Here is a 20,252-nt window from a genome sequence, read left to right as displayed (position 1 = left end):
CTAGTTCCCTAAACAAAAGTTAAGGAGACAGACCCCACAGAAATTCAGCAATTTAGGTGTACTGCAACAAGAAAACCAACCTTTCCTTTCCTAAGTGGTTGTCAGCGGAGCCCAGGACGTGTGGAGTAGAGAAAAGGACAGGGGAAAGGGTGAGATGTCTCAGGATGCTGAAAACTTTGCCTCTTCATATGGACCTGCTGATGCTCAATGAGTAATTAAAAGTAGGATAAAGCCAGGTGCTGGTGGCTCACACCTGAAATACTAGCTACTCAGGAGGCTGAGATCTGAGGATCATGATTTGAAGCCATCCCCAGGCAGGAAAGTCCATAGAAAATTCTTATCTAGGGGGCGGGGGGGGGGGGGGGGAGGCTGGGAAGAGATGGGAAGGGGAAACAAAGGAGGAGGCTACAATGCTTGATAAGAAATGTACTCATTATCTTGCTCATGTAATTGTAACCCCTATGTACAGTATTTTCACAATAAAAAATTTTTAAAAAGAAAATTCTTACCTACAACTAACAAAAAGCCAGAAGTGGAGCTGTGACTCTAGTGGTAGAGTGCTAGCCTTGAGCAAAAAAACTAAGGGCCAGCACCTAGGCTCTGAGTTTAAGCCCCAGTATACTCTCTCTCTCTCTCTCTCTCTCTCTCTCTCTCTCTCTCTCTCTCTCTCTCTCTCTCTCTCTCTCTCTCTCTCTCTCTCTCTTACACACACACACACACACACACACACACACACACACACACACACACACACAAGCAAGCTAAAGCTGGGTATGTCTGTCTTCATTTTATATCCATCCCCTTTACTACTTTTGGGTCAGATTCCTGTTTAATTCCACACCCAGAAATATTGAACATTTAATTAAGGAGTATTCAGCTACATCTACAAGTCTCTCCCACTCTGAGGCCAAAGACATCAAAGTAAGAATACCAAAAATATTTCAAGATTTACAAACATATATCATCAATAACAGCCAGCTTTTACAACATCCCATTCCAGACCCCGAAAGAGCAGCACCTAGAAGTCTCCAGTCATTGCCCTAGGCCTCAAAAAAAAATACATTTGTCCCATCTTGCCCCAGAATTGGCAAAAAAAAAAAAAAGGACAAATACAAAAAATGAATAATACAAGAAAAGAATCACTCTAGCTATTGTATGGCATACTACTCAGCTCTAAAAAAGGATCTATGGATACACAGAACAACATGGGCTAATTAAAACATAATGTGGCTGACCACTAGTGTCTTATACCACTAATCCTAGCTATTCAGGAGGCTGAGATCTGAGGACCAAAGTTCAAAGCCAGCCTGGGCAGGAAAATCTTTGAAACTCTTATCTTCAATTAACCACCAGAAAACCAGAATTACCGCTGTGGTTCAATATGGTAGAGCCACTAGCCTTAAGCAAAATTGCTCAGGGACAGCGCCCAGGCCCTAGGTTCAAGCACCATGACTACAAGTAAAAGAAAACAAAACAACAAAACAATGTATAGGAAGGAAGCCAGTTAGGAAAGAAGATGACAGCAATAACTCCATTTACATGAAGTTCTAGAACAGAAAATACTAATCTGTGGTGACAGAAAGCAGAGCTGTGGTTTCTGGGATAGGTAGCTATAAGGGAGATTGGAAAGAGGCATGAGACTTTATTGAGGTGATAGAAGGTTCTAGATCTGAGTTAGAAATAGCCACACAAATATGTTCACCTGTCAAAGTATTTGAAATGTACATATTGTAAGCCAGCTGACTCACTTCTACAATCCCAACTACTCAGGAGGCTGAGATCTGAGGATCTTGAGTTGAAGCCAGAAAAGTCCGAGAGACTCCATCTCCAATGAACCAGCCAAAAACTAGGATGGCAAGATGACTCAGGGATAGAGCAAGTGAAAAAGCCAAGAGAGAGAAAGAGAGCATAAAGCTTTGAGTTCAAACCCCAGTACTAGCACACACACACACACACACACATACATACACACACACACACACACACACACACAAATGTGCATTTTATTGTGATAAAGATAAATTATACTTGAATAAAACTGACTCAAAGGCAACATAAGCAAGGGAAACATCCAAAAGTGTTTGGAAGCCTAGAGTAGTGGAGCATCTATTGTGCTTATGACTTGAGATGATCTTGCTTAAGTGGAGAACAGCAGATTCCAGTGGATTTCAGCTGGGCTAGAGACCACAGGCAGCCAGCAGGCTGGACCGGTGGAAGATCCGGTTGGAGAGGTTGGTGGCAGGCAGCCACTCAGCGGTGGCCTTCACCAGCCCGGCTGGGTGTTTAGACTTCAAACAGTGATAATGAGGAATGAATGGAGGGTGTTGAGCTGGAGATGTAATATGTGGGACTCCGCTGATAGTGGTGGACAAGAAAGCTTGAAAGAGGAAGGATTTGGAGGTGTGGCACCCTTCTGCTACTCTCACATCAGAGAAAAAAAAGAAAGAAAAAAAACCTCCAGCAATTTCACAAGCAACCTTCTCTCTCTAAGTTGCTGGAAACTGTCCCCAAAGTCCTGAGCTCTTCCCCCACCCCACCCCACCCCACCCCACCCCAAGCTGGCTCAGTTCCTCATCTAGCCCCAGTCTTTATAAAGCACCTCGGCCTTCACTGTTACCTTCAGTCAGGAAAAGGCTGAAGTCAAGGATGAAGGCTAGACTACACTGTGTGGCTGTGGTCCTGATGCTATGGATGGGGAGCTCCAGGTTTGGAGAAGGGACTGCCAATCCTGGAATTGTGGTCCAGATCACTAGAAAAGGCCTGGAATATGGTAAGTGGATGGAACTGTTTTCTCCTGGTGTCGACATTCTATTGCAGGCTGAGGTTCTGACACTGCCCACACTTTGCATGTCACCTTTCCGGCTTCAATTTCCCCATCTTGAGTCTGGGAGAGGATGGGGGGAGGAGTAGGAGTAGACCACCATTTTCCCTCACATTGAAAGGGCTAGGGCCAGGCACTGGTGGCTCACACCTGTAATCCTAGCTACTTAGAAGGCTGAGATATGAGGATCATCATTCAAAGCCAACCCTGGCAGGAAAGTCTGTGAAATTCTTATCTCCAATTAACTACCAGAAAAAGTGGTAGAGTGCTAGCCTTGAGCACTTTGGGATGGTGCCCAGGCCCTGAGTTCAAGCTCCATGACTGACAAAAAGAAAAAAGGAAAAAAAAAGAAGTGGGAAATATATTAATGTGGAAACTCTAGGGGATCCACCCAAGACTGACTGGAGCGTTATCTGCATTGAAGACATATGACCTAAGCAACGGCGCCAAAGCTGAAGGTTTGATACTCCCCTCCCCTCTACTGTGGCAGTAACCGAGTCCTCCAGAGCCCCACTATAGTTGATCCTTGCACAAGCCCTTGCTGCACTAGTAAGGAGCAATGATGGTCATTTGCCTGGCACTGTGAATCATGGACAGAATTTATTTATTTGCTTTTCTTTATGCTAGTACTGGGGTTTGAACTCAGGACCTGGGCACTATCCCTTAGCTTTTCCACTCAAAGCTGGCATTCTGCCACTTGAGCCATTACCTCCTTTTCTTGTTTTTGATGGTTACTTGGACACAAGAGGCTCACACAGAGGGGCAGGGAAGGTGGCTCAGTGGTAGAGTGCTTGCCTTGCATGGATGAGGCCCTGAGTTCAATTCCTAACCACCACATAAGCAGAAAAAGCCAGAAGTGGTGCTGTGGCTCAAGTGGTAGAGTGCTAGCTTTGAGCTGAAGAGCTGAGGGACAGCGCCTATGCCCAGAGTTCAGACCCCACGACCACCACCACCACCACTAACAACAACAAAAAAACACACAACAAAAGAGGCTCACACAGATGTTCCTGCCCAGATCTCAGCCTCCTGAGTAGCTATGATTACAGGTATGAGCCACTGACAATAATTTAATTCTTAGGATCAAGTTAGTGTCATTAGTACCATCTTGCTGATGGGGAAACTGAGGGTTGAGGAATTTAAGGGATTCACTTGGTATTGCCTCAACAGTAAGTGGAATTCAATCACAGTGACATGATTACAAAGCCCAGCTCCTCAAGCTGTCTGCCACATAACAGACTAATTGAAGATCCTTCCCTTGGCCCCCTCTGCTGCTCCAGCCCACCAGTATGCAATTGCCATCCTGAAGAAGGAGCTGTCTACCATCACAGTGCCCAATCTCTCAGGACACTTCAGGATTCGTTGGGTTGGATCGGTCAGCTATGATTTTCACAGGTGAGGTCTCCTTTCTCTACTGCAGGAAGAGCAAAGGAGGAAGGGTGGGAACCAAGACTTACAGGGGAAGGAAGATCAACACAGACTCAGAAATGGAATAAAAAGAGAGAAGCCTCTGGGGTTGTATGGGAATTCAGTCAGCGAGAAACAGAGAAGCTGTATTTAGAAAGGTGAAATTGGGAGTCTTTATTGGAGAGCCCACGTCTGCAGGTGGACTGCTGACTCAAAGACCTGCAGCCCAGGACAGAACTTGAACCAAGCTTTTAAAAACCAAAACCAGGGCTGGGAAGGTGGCTCAGTGGTAGAGTGCTTGCCTTGCATGCCTGAGGCCCTGAGTTCGATTCCTCAGCACCACATAAGAAAAAAGCCAGAAGTGGCGCTGTGGCTCAAGTGGTAGAGCACTAGCCTTGAGCTGAAGAGCTGAGGGACAGCGCCCAGGCCCAGAGTTCAGGCCCCACGACTGTACCCAAAAAAACCAAACCAAAACAAAACAAAACCACATGTTTTGCCGGGCGTTGGTGGCTCACACCTGTAATCCTAGCTACTCAGGAGGCTGAGATCCGAGGATCACGGTTCAAAGCCAGCCCGGGCAGGAGAGACGGTGAGACTCCTATTCCAGTAAACCACCAGAAAACCGGAAGTGGCGCTGTAGCTCAAGTGGTAGAGCGCTTGCCTTGAGCTGAAGAGCTGAGGGACAGCGCCCACGCCCAGAGTTCAAGCCCCACGACCAACAAAAAACAAAACAAAACACATGCTTTGGGGAGAGACCAAGCCTTAACAAAAGCAGAACTTTATATGGACATACTCAGGTACAAGCTCAGGGGTCAGCTGAACTTTCCATATGAGGGGTACACCTCAAACTTTCCATACATGGAGATAATAAGAGGCAAACAAATCAGATCATTTAAGGGAAACTGAAGGCCAGCATTCTCTGTAACAAAGCTCTCCCAAGGCTAAACAGCATGACATCTGCAATTCAATGAGTGTCCTCTCTCACCTCTAGGCTATTCAGTGCTGGATGGAAAGCTCCCTCCACCCAGCTAGGCACCAGGATGGAAGTAAGGACAAGGCCTATTGCTTAGACCCAGTCTCCTTACTTCATTCCCCACTGGTTTTATGTACATGAAATCAAATCATTGATTTCTCACTGAGAGAGCTGCATCGGGCCCTTAGGAATATGAGCCTAACCAAGCTACTTTAACCAACACTTACAAAAGGCTCTTCTATACTAGACCTGTTTCATTAGCACTAAACAACATGTTTTTTCTAAGGCTGCCAGAATTCCCCTGTAATTTTTGCCTGGGCTGTTTCTACCTGTAATTTAAGGAGTCTCCCACAGTCAAAGTTGGTTCCATATGACTGATACCCATATAGCCAGGAGGTTTGGAGCTTAAACATAATCAGCAATCCTTTCCCAGATCAGGCTGAGTAAGGCTTACAAATCTATGTACTACAGAAAGAATGTCACACAAAAAAAATCTGAGCTCCAGCAAATCCAAAGCAGCTTTTCTCTAGGAATCAGCCATGTGTGATGAGGCCAGGCAGGGGTCCCATCTGTTTTTACCATGTGGGCAGGATGACAATGTAGAGTTCCATGCTATGAGGCAGTCTTTGAACTTTTCAACTTAAGCTGAATCTTCAGGTTGGAAGGAGTGGGCTGGATCCAGGCTGGGCAACAACAGCTATCTCCCAGACTGTTTACACACCTTCTGCTGTGTTACCTACAAGCTCTGCAGAGACTTTCATCAGAGCTGGGCAGCAGCAGCTGTCTCTCAGAAGGTTTACATTCCTTCTCATGAGTTGCCTACAAGTTCTGCAGCGATTATGCCAGGACTGGGCAGTGGCAGCTGTTTCTCGGAAGGTTTACACACCTCCTGCTGAGTTGCTTACTGTTAGGTTTTTAAAAAGAGGTAGCCGAGTAAGAACTGCACCACGCACGCACGTGGTATTCAGGTAAGGGGTAGGTTTATTCAGTAGACCTGCTTGGACCAGGCAAGGGTGGCACTCCACGTGGCTGGGAAAGGCCTGGGAATGAGAGAGAGCTGGGAAGAGAGGAAAGAGAGAGAAAAGAGCAGAGAGAGGGGTAAGAACAGTAGCACTCACGTGGTATTCAGGTAAGGGGTAGACCTGCTGGGACCAGGCAAGGTTGGCACTCCACGTGGCTGGGAAAGAGAGAGCAAGAGAGCAAGAAAAGAGCAGCAAGAGCTAGAAACGAACAGAGAGAGAAAAAGAGGGAGGGTCTGGGCCTGGGCTAGGCCTTATGTAGGGTATGGGTGGGGAAAGGTGTGGCCACATCAAATTCAGATGTGACGTCAGCGGATGCAGATGTGACCTCTTCCAGGTGTCCCAGTTGCCTAGGTAACGCAGGTACTGGGTGGAGACTTTGCTGCGAGGAGGGTGGAGTCTGCTCGCCATCCAGGAGCGGACCTTACACTTACAAGTTCTGCAGAGACTTAAGTTAACCTAAGGCAGGAGCCTGAATTTAGTAGAATATGTTTCCCAATATTCTCCTGGTTGCTTTCTCTGAGAACACCAATTTTGAATTAGGGAGTCCCACTGTTTTGTTTTTGGTTTTTGTCAGTTGTGGGGCTTGAACTCAAGGCCTAGGTACTGACCCTGAGCCTCTTTGTGCTCAAGTCTAGCACTCTACCACTTGAGCCACAGTGCCACTTTCAGTTTTTGAGTGGTTAATTGGAGATAAGAGCCTCACAGGGGATTGGAAATGTGACTTAGTGGTAGAGTGCTTACCTAACAAGCATGAAGCCCTGGGGATGATTCCTCAGTATCACATAAATAGAAAAAAGGCAGAAGTGGACCTGTGGCTCAAGTGGTAGAGTGCTAGCGTTGAGCAAAAAGAAGCTCTGGGACAGTGCCCAAGCCTGAAGTCAAGCCCCAGGACTGGCAAAAAATTTTTTTTAAAAAGAGTCTCACAAGGAGTTTTCTGCCCGGCTGGGGCTGGCCTTGACCATAATCTTCAGATCTAAGCCTACTGAGTAGCTAGGATTACAGGAGTGAGCCACTGGTACCTGGCCCACCCACTGGTTTTTAAGAGAGTTTTTAGGCTGTGGCCTGGGGCAATTTACCAGGGCAACAACTTTTGTTAACCAGATTTTCTCCAAAAAGGCTAGGATTTCCTGGGAAGTCACAAAAGGTTTGAAGTTGTACCTCCATCTCTCACAAATGCAGTCTTCACACTCAAGGGCATCTGTACTAATTACCATTGTTTTTCCATGCCTATTTCTTTCATCTATCCTCCCTCATTTTCCCAAAAATGAGTTCAGGTCCTTGATCTTAAGGGGAATTGATGAATAAAGATCCATCTTCTATAACTTCTTTAAGCTGAGTAAAGGGCACTGGGCCTGCCTATCTTCCCAAGGGCTTGCTAGTATCAGATGTCCTTAGGAGCAATAGTACTCTGGTTTACAAAAGCATTTTCCTGACTGCCTGGGGAACCTGATTTTTACTGACTCTCACATTGTCTAAGTTACCTGTGCAGTCTTTTAGATAGCTCTCAATAGGAACATGATCTCAGGTCCATACCCTATTGGGTACAAACCTCTTTTCCTGAACAGATGAATTTATATGCCTGGTGCTAGATCAAAACTCACTGCCTATTAGGACTTTGAGCAGATGCTGGGGGCTGGGATTTTAAACTATCCCCCATATGACAGTCCTAGCTTTTTACTATCCAATACAACAGATGACTGACAGACAAGGGTGTAAGTCCCTGCCCAGTTACAAAGTAGACAGACATGAGCATTAGATAGGCATGCCTATAAACTATTTTCTTATAACCTCCCAGCTCTGATTAATTTTCAAGGGCCAAACACAAGTGTCTCCAAAATCTGACACCATCTCCTTTCATGTGAGCAGTATCTTCCAACTGCCTCTGGATGCTCTGTTGTCATCAAGACACGATTTTGTCCCAGCAATCTCTCTCCCCATGCTGGGATAATTCCCCTGATAGCATTTCCCCTGAACTCAGGGCCTGGGCACTGTCCTGAGCTCTCCTGCTCAAGGATAGTGCTCTACCACTTTGAGCCATAGCTACACTTCCAGCACTCTGCTGGACAACTAGAGATAAGTCTCACAGAGACTCTTTTTCCCAGGCTGGCTTTGAACTGCAGTCCTCAGATCAAATGAGTCTTTATCAAAAGCTCCTTTACTCCAATTGAAGCAATAAGGAGATCGATAAAGATAGTTTTTAAGCATGGGTTACCTGGAACTTATAAGAATCAAAGTTAAGCCGGGCGCTGGTGGCTCACGCCTGTAATCCTAGCTACTCAGGAGGCTGAGATCTGAGGATCGAGGTTCAAAGCCAGCCCAGGCAGGAGAGACCGTGAGACTCCTATCTCCAATAAACCACCAGAAAACCGGAAGTGGCGCTGTAGCTCAAGTGGTAGATCACTCGCCTTGAGCTGAAGAGCTGAGGGACAGCGCCCACGCCCAGAGTTCAAGCCCCACGACCAAAAAAAAAAAAAAAAGAATCAAAATTATAGCTAACAAACTTGTAGACGTCATCTGTCCCTCTGTGTGCCCACCTGTAATTGCTACAGAAGATTTGTAAAAGCAAAACTGAAACAGCAATTAAGCAATCATATTCTTAATTTTTAACTGAATATACTTTAGGACACTAATTGAAACCATTGTTACCAAGTCAAACCTTTGCAATTACAACAGAGAATGCAGGAAAATGCTCTGTATCCAAGGTAGCTCACACCCTTGAGAAACAGACATTACACAGCAACAAGGCCTTAAACATAAATACTTATGTGAGGGGCTGGGAAGGTGGCTCAGTGGTAGAGTGCTTGCCTTGCAAGCATGAGGCCCTGGGTTCGATTCCTCAGCACCACATAAGCAGAAAAAGCCACAAGTGGTGCCGTAACTCAAGTGGTAGAGCACTAGCCTTGAACTGAAGAGCTGAGGGACAGTGCCCAGGCCCAGAGCTCAGGCCCCACGACCGACAAAAAAAATAAAATAAAATAAAATAAATAATTAAATAATAAATACTTATGTGAACTTTAGTAGTCCTACTTTTTGTTTTTCCACTTTTAAACAAACATTTAGGACAATTTTACTCCCCACATTTCTTTTATCCAGGGACTCATTTTTAATTCCCTTTCTAAAGCCTTCACACTTTAGCTTTGATTTACATTTACATTTAACCCTTAGAAACCTTGAAGCACTAGATAATGCCCCCTCTGCAGTCTGAATTTAAAACTATCTGCTTTTCTTCTGCAGTCTAAGTTAACTCTTAGAAAACCTTTGAACTTAAATGGCATAGTTTTACTACGTGTAAGAATTACATGTAGGGCTGGGAAGGTGGCTCAGTGGTATAATGCTTACCTTGCATGCATGAAGCCCTAGGTTCAATTCCTCAGCACCACATAAGCAGAAAAAGCTGGAAGTGGTACTGTGGCTCAAGTGGTAGAGCCTGTTCCCAGCCCAGGCAGGAAAGTCCATGAGATTCTTATCTCCAATTAACCACCAGAAAACCAGAAGTGGACCTGTGGCTAAGTGGTAGAGCACTAGCCTTGAGCTGAAGAGCTCAGGGACAAAGTTCAGGCCAGGAGTTCAAGCCTGACAACTGACCAAAAAAAAAAAAAAAAGATAATTCCTGACAAAGAGAGCAGAAGAATTTCTCTTGCTTTCTCCCTCTTTCCATCTACTATTCTTCCTGTAGGTGCTTCTCATTGTCCAATCCTAATTGCAAAGGATGCTGGAAAATTTAGTTTTCACAGTATAGGCCAGAGCAAGGGAAGGCCATGGAATTGATATGAGGGCAGAGGGAAATAGAGAGTAGTGTGTTGCTAACCTGAAAAACACTTGTCCAATTGAAAGAGGGACAGCTGCTACTCACTTACAGTTGATACTGTAAGGAAATCTGCTCTTCTGATTTTTTTTCCCAAGAAGCCAGATGGGTTGGTTTTTGTTGTTGTTTGCTACTGTTGTTTCCTCCACATTGTTCGGTGTAAAATTTTTTTCAATTTAGCCGGGCGCTGGTGGCTCACGCCTGTAATCCTAGCTACTCAGGAGGCTGAGATCTGAGGACCTCGGTTCAAAGCCAGCCCGGGCAGGAGAGAGCGTGAGACTCCTATCTCCAATAAACCACCAGAAAACCGGAAGTGGCGCTGTAGCTCAAGTGGTAGAGCGCTCGCCTTGAACTGAAGAGCTGAGGGACAGCGCCCAGGTCCAGAGTTCAAGCCCCACAACCAACAAAAAAAAAAAATTTCAATTTAAAATATTGGCAACTACTGGGTGCCAATGGCTCATGCCTGTACTCCTAACTACTCAGGAGGCTGAGATAAGAGGATCTTGTCTGAAAGTCAGCCAAGGCATACAAATCCAAGAGCTTCTTATCTCCAAATTAATCGGAAAAAAAGGAAGGAGAGTGTTAATCAAGTAGTGGCTCACACGTGTAATCCTAGCTACTCAGGAGGCTGAGATCTGAGGATCAAGATTCAAAGCCAGCCCAGGGAAGAAAAGTGCATGAAACTCTTTTTCTTTTAGATTTTTTTTTTTTTTTTGTCGGTCGTGGGGCTTGAACTCTGGGCCTGGGCGCTGTCCCTCAGCTCTTCAGCTCAAGGCAAGCGCTCTACCACTTGAGCTACAGCGCCACTTCCGGTTTTCTGGTGGTTTATTGGAGATAGGAGTCTCACGGTCTCTCCTGCCCGGGCTGGCTTTGAACCGCGATCCTCAGATCTCAGCCTCCTGAGTAGCTAGGATTACAGGCGAGAGCCACCAGCGCCCGGCTCTGCATGAAACTCTTATCTCCAATAAACTACCAGAAAACTGGAAGTGGCGCTGTGGCTCAAGTGGTAGAGCACTTGCCTTGAGCTGAAGAGGTGAAGGACAGCGCCCAAGCCCAGAAAAACTCTGGCCAGAGCCTGGTGCTGGTGGCTCATGCCTATAATCCTAGCTACTCAGGAGACTGAGATCTGAGGATCACGGTTTAAAGCCAGCCCAGGCAGGAAAGACTCTTATCTCCAACTTGCCACCAGAAAATCGGAAGTGATGCCGTAGCTCAAAGTGGCAGAGCACTAGCCTTAAGTGAAAAAGCTCCAGGACAGCACTCAGGTCCTGAGTCCAAGCCCCATGACCAACCAAAACAAAATCAAAAAACATACTCCTCCCAGGAGATCTTTTGTAAAGGGCCAAGGTAGTAAATATCTTGAACACTGTTTGTCACATGGGCTTGGAAGAACTACTCAGCTCTGCCTTTATAGTGCTAAATCAGTCATAAACAAACATAAATAGACGGATGGAGCTGTGCTTCAGTAAGCTTTATTCATAAAAACGGGTGGCAGACTCTATTTGGTCCCCAGGTCATAATTTGCTGAGCCCTGATTTCCTTTCTTCCTTCTTTCTTTCCTTCCTTCCTTAGTCCATCCCTCCCTCTAACCTCTTTCCTCTCTCCTCCCTTCCTCCCTCCACTTTCTCCATTCCTTCTTTCCTTCCTTCCTTTTAATGTTTTAGATAGTCACTTTGTAGCCCAGGCCTATAATGCGTGGTCCTCCTGCCTCTACCTCCCAAAGCCTGGGATTACAGATGTGTGCTTCTATGTCAGGTTTGAGCCCTGGTCTTTTTTTTTTTTTTTTTTTTTTTTGGGGGGGGGGGGTCCGGTCGTGGGCCTGAACTCTGGGCCTGGGCGCTGTCCCTCAGCTCTTCAGCTCAAGGCTAGCGCTCTACCATTTGAGCCACAGCGTCACTTCCAGCTTTTTTTTTCTGCTTATGTGGTGCTGAGGAATCGAATCCAGGGCCTCATGCATGCAAGGCAAGCGCTCTACCACTGAGCCACCTTCCCAGCCCAGAGCCCTGATCTTGATGAGTCTTAAAATCTTTGCTCATCACAGCAATCTTTGTAATCAATTACACGTCTTTGCAATTGCTGTCAAAGACAGTTCCGGGCAGAGAGAGCAGGAGAAATACTGTAACCTTCTCCCTCTTCCTGTCTGTTACTCCCCCCTCAAGTGCTTCCCACTGGCCAATCCTAACTAGAAGTTAGAGGCAAAGGGGGCTAGGAAATGAAGTTTGCACAAGTACAGCTACAGCCTTGAGCAAAAAAAGAAAAAAGTTAAAGTAGAACACAAGGAGTTCTAGCCCCAGTACTGGAACAACAACAAAAAAAAGATAAGATAAAAATCAAGGCAACTAATTAAAAATTTGAAAACACTATTTTAAAAAGAAAAGTGGGGCAGGGGGTGGAGGGGGATGGGAAGGGATGGGAAGGGGAAACAAAGGAGGAGGCAACAATGCTTGATAAGAAATGTACTCATTATCTTACCCATGTAATTGCAACCCCTCTGTACAGTATTTTCACAATAAAAAAAAGGAAAAAGGAAAAGGAAAAAAGAAAAAGAAAAGTATGTGTAGCCCCAGACAGCCCAGGGTACCAATGGGTGAGCTCTGATGAAACAGAGAATTCTTGTTTCTTTTTCTTTTAATTTTTTATAGCTATTATAAAGATGATGTACAGAGGGGTTACAGTTGCATACGTCAGGTAAAGAGGTTTATTTTGTAGTGCTGGGGATGGAACCCAGGGCCTCACACATACTAAGTGTACTCCCCGACCCATTGTTCCTATTGGCAGTCATGAGTGGAGGAGGGGACAGGGGAGAGGAGCCCCAGCTTTCTCTGTGAGGACAGGGCACAGCTACAAAGCCAGCTTGCAGGATCCTGGAGATTGTAAAGGTCAAGTCAGCAAGCTAAATTGGAACCATGATGGAGTGGGTATCAAAGGAAGGCTAAAAATGTCTAGGCTGGGAAAGGCACCCTGGAGGAGTCAGCAGATGGACAGACATGAATGAGCTACTTGGATGGTCCTTTGTGGTTTAGACCAATAAGCATGGAGGTCTGGAGGAGGCTCTGGGGACTCATTCAGGGCTCATGTCACAATGGATATATTCTGGCTTTTCTACCTTCCTTCCTCAGCTTGCAAATTCACCAGTTCGTGCTCCGGAACTCAGATCTGAGTCTACTTCCAAAGCAAGGAATCAGAGCAGCTCTATCCAACAACTACATGTCTATGAGTGGGAACTGGAAGGTGAAAAAGGCATTCATGTGAGTGGTACCCGGATGGGAATGTGGCTCTGCCTCCACATATCCTAGATTCAAGTTCTAGTTCTTAAATGTCTACTTTACAAAAGTATCCACACTCAAGAATGCATAAACTTCAGTCCCTTTGTCTGGGGCTAATAATTGATAGGTAAAATAAAATAGAAGTAAGCCATTTGGCAGTGTGCCTGGCACATTAAAAAAAAAAAGCAATACACACTGGGTGTTATAATTGTTAAAATTGGCCCAGACAAGAACCACAGCTAAGCTGGGCACCAGTGGCTCATGTCTGTAATCCTAGCTACTCAGGAGGCTAAGATCTGAGGATCCCGGTTCAAAGCCAGCCTGGGCTGGAAAGTCCGAGAGACTCATCTCCAATAAATGACTTGGAAAACCAGAAGTGGCGCAGTGGTAGAGCACTCACCTTGAGCTGAAGAGCTGAGGGGCAGCATTCAGGCCCAGAGTTCAAGTCCCATGACCAACAAATGAACAACAACAAAAAGAGCCACAGCTAGGTTGTGGGAGCATAGGAGCAAATATAGGTCATTATCCTTAGATTCTTTTCCTTAAGGATGACCTTGATTACATGGCTTTCTCATTTGTTCCAACCAGCACCCTCCAGGGAACCTTTGATCTCTCAATGGATGGCATTTCCATCTCCATTTCTCTGAACTTGGGCAAGGACCAGTCTGGGCACCCTACTGTCTCTGTAACCCACTGTAGCAACTCCATTGGCCAGGTCAGGGTTCACATATCTGGATCCTTAAGGTAAGTGACCTTATGTACTCATAGGGGACAGGCAGCACTGTCTCTGCATCCAGCTCACTCCTAATTTAGCTCATCTAATGAAACCCAAGATCCAATGTTTTAAGACTTATCAAAATCAAGGCTCAAAGCTGGGCATGGCACTGCACACATGTAATCTCAGCCTTTAGGAGGATTAAAACTCCAGGGGGATAATGAACTCAAGGCCTGGGATACATAGTGAGACTCTCAAACATTAAAAAAGAAAGAAACGGGCTGGGAAGGTGGCTCAGTGGTAGAGCGCTTGCCTTGCATGCCTGACGCCCTGGGTCAGCACCACATAAGCAAAAAGAAAAAAGCAGGAAGTGGCGCTGTGGCTCAAGTGGTAGAGCTCTACCCTTGAGCTGAAGAGCTGAGGGACAGCACCCAGGCCCAGAGTTCAGGCCCCATGACTGGATCCAAAAAAAACCAAAAAAAACAAAAACAAAAAAGAAAGAAGCTAGGCGCTTGTGGCTCACATTTACAATCCTAGCTATTTAGGAGGCTGAGAGCTAAGGTTTTGGTTCAAAGCCAACCCAGGTAAACAAATCCAAGAGACTTAACCAGAAGTGGAGATGTTGTTCAAGTGCCAGCCTTGAGAAAAAAAAAGATAAGCAAAAATTGGGGTCCCTGAGTTCAAGCCCCCTATCCAAAATAGAAAAGATAGTTACTAGGAGCTGGGTCTTACTTGCCCCGTATGTTCACAGTTTCAGCAAGAGAGGGTACCCTTTCCCATACCCCCTGGGGAAACCCTGGTTGGAGCTTTCATTGGTCTATGTTGGGTCACATGCTCATCCCTGAACCTATCATACTGGATAGTGATTGACAATGTCAGAGTCAGGCTGAGGGTAAGGGTAGGGTTAGCCACATTGAACAACTAGGCTGAATATGAAGAAGTGGGTTTTAAAACAGGACAAAGGTGCTGAAGAAGTTTACACTACCATACATACAAGAGTCATCTTCCCTTGGGATAAACTCATCTGTCTGGGTCTCACTGCTGGGTTATTCCCCTTGGGAGGCTCAAAATGTATCCTGACCCTTTCTCCTCTTTTCATTAGCTGGATCATAAACCTCTTCCATCAAAGAATTGAAAAAAGCATCAAAAAAACCTTGGAACAAAAGGTAAACAAAAAGATACAATTGGTAGATAGCATATACATTATTCATCTCTACATATTTGATATTTGGGAGCATGTTGTCATTAACATGCTCAAGTATGTTCTCATCCTCGGGGCTGGGAAGGTGGCTCAGTGGTAGAGCACTTGCCTTGCATGCCTGAGGCCCTGGGTTCGATTCCTCAGCACCACATAAGCAAAAAGAAAAAAGCCGGAAGTGGTGCTGTGGCTCAAGTGGAAGAGCGCTAGCCTTGAGCTGAGGAGCTGAGGGACAGCACTCAGGCCCAGAGTTCAATCTTCCTCATTCCCTATGCAAAGGCAAAAGTCAAGGCTTTGCCACAGTTTATGTGATCACCTATGCTAAATGGGTACTTAGTACCATCTGTATGTTATTTGATTATCTAATTGTAGGTAACATGAAAGAAATATTGGTGAGAAATTATACCATGTAAAAAATTACTTCCAGAAAAAAAATTACTTCCAGGAAGTAAAATTTACAACTTTTTAGGAGAAAACCTAGGGTATCTTCTTCACCTTAGGTATATGGTTTCCTAAATAAGACTCCCCTGGTCCTCATAACAAATGTACATCCAAAGAACAGTAGTGAGGATGAACTTTGATGCCTCTTGCCTCATGGCCTTGGTGAGGCCTCTGTGAATGAGAAGTGCATCTTTGGTTTACCCTTTGAGTACCTTGGAGCACATTAAGGGACCCACTTGACCTTCAATTTCCTCATTCATAAAATGGAAACAGTGACCTCTACTTGAAGATGGTTGGTGAGGATTCAATTAGATAGCTACACAATGAATCTAGCACATTCACCATTATCATCATGACATAGTCCTCTATCCATTGAATTTGTGTGTGTGTGTTTGTGTGTGTCTGTGCCAGCACTGGTATTTGAACTCAGAGCCAGAGTGCTTCCTTTTAGCTTTTTCACTCACTTCCTTTTCACTTTACTTTTCCTTTTTTCACTTGAGACACACCTTAATGTCCAGCTTTTTGGTACTTAATTGGAGATAAGAGTCTCACAGAGGAAGTGGCACTGTGGCTCAAGTGGTAGAGTGCTCGCCACCTTGAGCTGAAGAGCTCAGGGACAGAACCCAGGCTCAGAGTTCAATCCTCACTACGGGCAGACAAAAAAAAAAAAAAAAAAAAAAGATTCTCACAGCCGGGCGCTGGTGGCTCACGCCTGTAATCCTAGCTACTCAGGAGGCTGAGATCTGAGGATCGCGGTTCAAAGCCAGCCCGGGCAGGAGAGACCGTGAGACTCCTATCTCCAATAAACCACCAGAAAACCGGAAGTGGCGCTGTAGCTCAAGTGGTAGAGCGCTCGCCTTGAGCTGAAGAGCTGAGGGACAGCGCCCAGGCCCAGAGTTCAAGCCCCACGGCCGACAAAAAAAAAAAAAAAAAAAAAAAAAAAAAAAGATTCTCACAGACTTTCCTGCCCGGGCTGGCTTTGGCCATGATCCTCAGAACTTAGCCTCCTGAGAAGCTAGGATGAGCCACCAGTACCCAGCTTTCAATTGTATTTTATCTCCTTAACTCTTTACCATGGACTATGTGAGCTCTATAGTTGGTTGATCTGGTACTTATCTGGCTGTGATATCTTACATAACTGTCTTAAGCTTTCTGAGCCTCAGGATCCTTGACTATGAAGTAGGAACAGCCATAGCATCTGCCATGCCATGTGAGGATGGAGAGATGTGATAGACTTACTAGAAATGCCTGGTACAGGAAAGAGCTAGGGAAAGTGGGGGGAAGAGGAGGGGGAGGGAGGCTTTTCCTAGAACCACTGAAGCTCCCAACAGTCCTGTGTGGGTTGTCATCTCTGCTAAACACATAGGGAAAACTTGAACCAAGAAGAATCTGGATACCACATGCCCAAGGAGGCTAAGCCCAAGAAATGGTCACTTCAGATGCCATTACTGGCTCCAGCCCCCTGGAGCTGTGTGTGCAAAGTTCCAAGTGGCTCTGCAGAGAGGTTCTCTGGCCAAAGGCAAAGGCATTGGTGGAAAATGTATAGGACCTAAGGGAGAGCCCACCATCCAAGACTGGAGATACATACACACACACACACACACACACACACACACACACACACACACACACACACACACACACACACACACACACACACACACACACAGGCTAGTATGTAGCTAAGTGGCAAAGCACTTGCCTAGCCCTAGCAAGTGGAATGCCCTGGGTTCAATCACCAGTATCAAGAAAGAAAATAGATAGATAGATATATGATAGATGGATGGATGGATAGATAGATAGATATAAAATTATAGTACTAGGATTTGAACTCAGGTCCTGGTGCTTGCTAGGCAAGTACTCTGTCATTTGAGTCACTGCCAATCCCATGCTGTGGACTGAGGGGGACAGTGGCCTCTCTTTTCTTCCCATCCTACCCCTCACCACCTAGCAAACACACAAAAGCTACACAGGACAGGGGAAACCAGGCATTCACTAACAAGCAGAGAGGTAGAGGAAGAACTCAACCGGCCTTCTCACTATCTTCCACAGATCTGCGAGACGGTCAGGAAGTCAGCAGCCTCGAATCTGATGCCCTATCTCCAGAGTCTTCCAGGTTTGGAGTTCCAGCCCCTACCCCCACCCCCACCCCCATCTTGTTGTCATCAGAATTCATAGCACTGGATACTTTGGAACCATCAACCCCTGAGGCAATCCTGGGAGAATATTATCTCCCTCTATCCACAGGGTTGGAGATGAAGTAGTGGGGTTTGTGGGGTTGGGGAAAGGACTTCAAAAGCTGATGGCAGGATGAGGTACCCAGAGAATCACAAATTCACTGGTGAGAGTCACATGTGGGTTGTGGCTGGGTTATTTAACAATTCAATGTGCTTTGAGCTTCCTAAGTGAAGCCTGAGGCCTCTCCTAGCCCTATCCCCAGAGGTCATAGGGACCTTCAACAGCCACACAGGTTGCTTTTCTTCTTCAAATCCACAGCGACTCCTCTGACTCTCAGAACTCAGCCCAATCTTTGGTGATAAGGCCTTGCCTGGTCTGGCCCTACCTGCCACACTTCTTCTCCAGGTTCCTCCTACTCCCTGTCACTCATGCAGCCACATAGAGTCCCATTGGTTCCTCTGACATACAAGGCCCCACCAGTTGCAAAATCCTTGCTCACACCCTTCCCTCTGCCAGACACATCCTTTTCCACATCCTCTTTCCCTTCACCCATCAGCACTCCTCCTTCAGATCCCGGTCTACCCACCTCCTCAGGAAGCTTCTCTGAGTCCCTGTCCAAGCCAGGCTACCGGCTTCTGCTCTGCCCCCTGTTATATGGCTGGCCTTGCCCTCTGCACTGTATATTAGCTCAAGTATTTTGATGTTTCCCCCACCCACTTCAGGCTCCATGAGGATAGGGACTTAGACTAACTTACATCTGTTTCTTCAGCCCCTTGAATTGTGCCTGGCGTAAAATACTGAAAGAAAGAATGAATGAGCCAGGCCTGGTGGCTCAGCCTATAATCCTAGTTACTCAGGAGGTTGAGATCTAAGGATCACTATTTGAAGCCAGGCCAGGCAGAAAGTCCATGAGACTCTTATCTCCAATAAACCACCAGAAAGCCAGAAGTGGCACTGTGGCTCAAGTGGTAGAGTGCCTTGGACTAAAGAGCTGAGGGACAGCGCCCAGGCCCAGAGTTCAAGCAATGTTACCAGGCACTGGTGGCTCACATCTGTAATCCTAACGACTCAGGAAGCTAATATCTGAAGATTACAGTTCAAAGCCAGCCTAAGAAGGAAGATCCTTATCTCTGACTGAACACCAAAAAGCCAAAAGTGGAGTTGTGGCTCAAATGGTAAAGCACTACCATTGAGCACAAAAGCTCAGAGATAACACCCACACTATAGGACAGCCACAACAATAACAATAATAACAAAAGAGCCAGGTACCAGTGGTTTCTATCTGTAATCCTAGCAACTCAGGAGGCTGAGATCTGAGGATCACAGTTTGAAACCAGCCCAGGCAGAAACTACTCAGAAAAAGCTGGAAGAGTTGCTATGGCTCAAGTGGTACACCACCAGCTTTGAGCAAAAGGAGCTCAGGGACAGTGCCCAAGCTCTGAGTTTAAGCTCTCGTACAAGAAAGGAAAAAAAAAGGCAACATCTCTCTCCCTGCTCTCTCCTGATTATCTCTAGCTTCAAGTACCATAGCTCACTTCCAGTACCATATCTATCCTCCAAAGACTATAGCTCATGTGAATGAATTCCTCAGAGTTTATACATCTGTGCAGGACCACTTGGTTCATAAGGCTGCCTCTTTCCTGTCTCACAGTCACCACAACAATTGACCAGATTTCTGGTATCGACTACAGATTGGTAGAAAATCCCCAAGTGTCCTCTGAAGACCTGAATGTGTTCTTCAAGGTAAGGGCCTGGGTGGGGACCGCATGCTTAGAACCGAGTACTGCTAGGAAATCAGTCCCATCTCCTTGAGTCAGCTCCTCCCCTGCCTTTCCTGTCCTTTTACAGCTTAGTCTCCATCTCTGCCTGGTGCCCACAATGGGCAGATGGGGCATTAGGAACTGCAGACTAACACCTAAGGTTGAGGGTCTGTGGGCCAACATGGTAAATCCCTCAAGTCCAGAAGGTGAGTTTGAATCCTGGCTCTATTGCTAAATGTACTGAGGGGACCTTGAGAAAATTGCTTATTATCTCTGAGCCTCTACTGAAAATGGAATAGTAACAAGGTTGCCTGCAAGTATTGTGGGGATAAAGTGAAATGACCAGAAAGAGATTAGCAAGTACTTAGCCATGGTGTGTGTATAAGGTGTCTTCATTGTTACCTGCCTTACCCCTACAATAGCCTGGAAAATGGCTCCCCAAGATGGCTACATCCTAACTCTTTGGATCTGTAAATGCTCCTACATATGGCAAAAGGGACTGGGTAGGTGTAACTAATGTGCCAATGTTGAGATGGAGAGATTACCCTTGTCTGTCCTGCTAGGCTCATTGTGACCCAGGTCCTTGGGATAGGAAGACAGGAGACACAGAACAAGGATGGTAAAAATGGAAGCAGGGGGTGAGGTGACAGGGGGTGGGGGCAGGATTGC

At 46.0% G+C, this 20,252-nt stretch overlaps 1 protein-coding gene across 1 annotated transcript in view; it reads left to right on the top strand.

The window, feature by feature from the left end:
* The first annotated feature begins 2,612 nt into the window (after positions 1–2,612).
* Positions 2,613–20,252, top strand: part of LOC138816357 (lipopolysaccharide-binding protein-like) — a 29,003-nt gene continuing 11,363 nt past the window's right edge. Inside the window, exons 1-7 of the mRNA XM_070006075.1 lie at positions 2,613–2,770; positions 4,099–4,213; positions 13,145–13,273; positions 13,880–14,035; positions 15,109–15,172; positions 17,698–17,761; positions 19,475–19,566. Coding sequence (XP_069862176.1) covers positions 2,647–2,770; positions 4,099–4,213; positions 13,145–13,273; positions 13,880–14,035; positions 15,109–15,172; positions 17,698–17,761; positions 19,475–19,566 — 744 coding nt within the window. The 5' untranslated portion in view covers positions 2,613–2,646. The remainder of the gene's footprint in view (positions 2,771–4,098; positions 4,214–13,144; positions 13,274–13,879; positions 14,036–15,108; positions 15,173–17,697; positions 17,762–19,474; positions 19,567–20,252) is intronic.

This window comes from Dipodomys merriami, unplaced genomic scaffold (genome assembly GCF_024711535.1).
Source record: "Dipodomys merriami isolate MVZ:Mamm:240054 unplaced genomic scaffold, mDipMer1.0.p SCAF_692, whole genome shotgun sequence".
In the NCBI taxonomy this organism is placed as follows: Eukaryota; Metazoa; Chordata; class Mammalia; order Rodentia; family Heteromyidae; genus Dipodomys; species Dipodomys merriami.
Note: the sequence above shows the minus strand (reverse complement) of the source record. Positions and strands in the feature narration are given on the sequence as shown.